General features: G+C 40.0%; 1 protein-coding gene across 1 annotated transcript in view; it reads right to left on the reverse strand.

The window, feature by feature from the left end:
• Window positions 1-306: 306 nt before the first annotated feature.
• The window catches only part of LOC101845101 (suppressor of tumorigenicity 14 protein homolog), a gene marked incomplete in the record, with an annotated part of 170,595 nt that continues 167,908 nt past the window's right edge, over window positions 307-2,993 (reverse strand). Inside the window, 1 exon segment of the mRNA XM_035970148.1 lies at window positions 307-2,854. Coding sequence (XP_035826041.1) covers window positions 2,318-2,854 — 537 coding nt within the window.

Here is a 2,993-nt window from a genome sequence, read left to right on the forward strand (position 1 = left end):
TTCAAATTCAAAATTTGGGGAAAAAAAGCAAGGAAAGATTCATAACCTTAGTACAATTATGCAAAGAATAAAAACAATTTTTTTCTGTCTCATTAAAAACTTTGCTTTCTGGGCTTGATACATGTGAACAACTTGGAGACGTGTTACTGTCTTCGGTACATGTACTACATTCTCTGATATCAACACGTTGCCTGTATACAAGCAAATACTGTGAACGGCGAGCACAGTGCATGAAACTTGTCATTGAAAACATAGGCTAAGCTGAAGCGAACTCAAAGTCGAATATGGTTTTAATTAGCTACGACATTTTTTTGTTTGTACAAGGCGTAAAAAAGCGGATCAGTTGTAGGATGATGAAAGGTCCAACGACACAGCTGACCAATGAGAAACAGTCATTGGACAAAATTAAGTCTAACATAATTATACGCATTAAATTATATTCAGAACATTCAATTACATTATACGTTTAATACAACAGGCAAATAGGCAAGGTCACAAATGAAATTTGAGACGATATAAAGAGCTGATATTTGGCAATACATATAAACCTTAAAACAAGGCTTCTTTTTTGCACATATTCCCCGACTCGCTCGCCAGTCATTCACCTTACATAATAATGCACGAATGTATGACTTGATGTTCACGAGAAATAATCAATACATGATGCACAAAATGACATGACATTTAAAGAAATCACCCGTACTTGAAAAACTATTACGCTTGGCGTTGTCAGAAGAGTCCACGCCAATGTGGTATAGAGAGAACTTCAAAAAATATCTTAAATATTCAAATTTACAATAAAAATCATTATCGCATAACACTTTTGATTTTTGAAATTAAAAGTTCTACGGATCATAAGTAGGAACTATGCAATACGAAATGACACACTGAGTAAACACGACAAAATAAAAAGAAGCATAAACTTTAAAATAGTCAGCTATTTACTGTACGTATTGGTCAGTGCCTTGTCTCTATTTCAAACAGTCATACATAATTACCCGTCTTTTCCTGCTTAGATTTTGACAAAGCAAAGCTTATGAAAATATATAGAACAATTTAAGGATTTTGGGTCCTTTGAGTAAGATAAAAAAGAGGCCAAAAAATAACATTTCTCAGTACTGTGCCCAATTTCTATAAAGCCGAAATCAACATAGACTTTCATAATTATCCATTTATCTCAAAAGAATGGCTATAACAGTTTCGATAACTAAAGTGAAGATTTTCGAAAATTAACGCTATATTATTAGTTTTCAGTTCTCTATATATATCGCAAATAATCGCTGGCAAATATTTACAATTTAACAACAAAATTCTCGCCTCATCAATGTTCTTTACGAGTTACATTTCTCTGAGCTTACTCATTTTGTTCCGACAACAATATCAGTACCGCCTGTGTCTCTTTTCTGTCAAAAGATTCGATAAACGTAAAATGCAACTTGCCTCAAATTGAATATTGCTATCAAAGTACATTCCGAACGAGAACCAGTATGGTACTTATTATGTCTCGCTGCAACGTCTATCGAGGGCCATACTTCTGATCACATTCTCGTCTCTCTCAGTCTGACATGTTATGCTACTCACTGAACGTTGACAAATCACTAAAAATTCTAATTTATACAAAAAAATACAAACCAACAAACAAAACATGAAATACAAAATGAGCGGCATACCCGGTGTACATCTTACATAATCGAGTAACACGTGAAAACAGAACATTATGGCCACTGGGGAGAAGGATCCAACGGGAAGTTACGTACAGAAATAATTGAAAAGAACCAACAACAAATTGGAGATTTGGGAGTGTGCTGGGTGTGGGCTGAACAAGAACGAGGTCAGAAAAATTTGAATATACACACAAATCGCCGGAGACATGGATAATGTACCTGCATTGTAGAAAAAACAACAAAACCAAAATACCCAAAGATAACTCAAGCAGGCGGAGCCCACTTTGCCCTGAAGTAAAAAAAAAAAATATGGCAACAGCTTTGATACTTGGGCAAGTCAACAGTCTGTCTCTTGGGAAGAGTTCAGATGGATTCCGCAACAGATTAGACTGTGCAGGACCAACCATTCTATAAAAGTACAACATAATAATATGTATCCCAGAGCTCACATCTCCCCCATCACAATTCGGTTTCGATTCCCAAAATTAAAATGCGCACCTCTTCCCGAGTTCACGCACAGCGTATCTTCAGCCACCACCAACACTCGTGTGAAAACAGAAACTCCGAGCTGTCTGAGAATGCCGCAAGTTATCTAGCAAATGTCAAATTACACGTCATTTCCGGATATCCGCTCCCACTTTGGGCGGCGCGTCTCATCTGTTCTCGCTGATGGTCTTTTCTATCCAGTCCAGATAACTGTTGACTCTCGTGTAAATGCCGTACTTCCCCTTCCGACCACATCCTTCTCCGTAGCTAGTAACGCCGAACAGCACATACCTATCTGTTCCGTTTATAGACCGGCTGCACAACAGCGGACCACCGCTGTCACCCGCGCACGAGTCAATCCCACCTCGCTTGTAGCCGGCGCAAACTTGGTTGTCAGTGATGTCATAAGCAAACACCCGCTGACACTTCCGGTGTCGTACGACCGGCACTTTGGCCTCCATGAGGGATTCAGACCCGTAGATGTGCGTGTTTTTCAGCTTGCCCCAGCCCACAATGGAGCACAGCTGATCTCGAGGAGGTTTAAAATCAACTGTTGGCAGGCACGCATACCCGGGGGAGGTGAAGGCGGAGGGTGGGTGCTTGAGCTTGATAAGTGCGATATCGTTGGTTATCGTGTGGTAGTCGAAGTCCGGGTGAGGGAACTCCTTCTCGGGTCGGATATCTTCTTGTGTGGGGTCGTAGGCCTGCAGGCAGAAACATTCAGGGAATGTGAACAAACGTAACGAATCAGAAGGGGGAGTAAACAGAGAAAATAAAGCAGTGTGTGATGCCAAGAATGCTGAAGAATGCTCTCTCTCTCTCTCTCTCTCTCTCTCTCTCTCT

Source organism: Aplysia californica, unplaced genomic scaffold, assembly GCF_000002075.1.
Source record: "Aplysia californica isolate F4 #8 unplaced genomic scaffold, AplCal3.0 scaffold00226, whole genome shotgun sequence".
Classification (NCBI taxonomy): Eukaryota; Metazoa; Mollusca; class Gastropoda; order Aplysiida; family Aplysiidae; genus Aplysia; species Aplysia californica.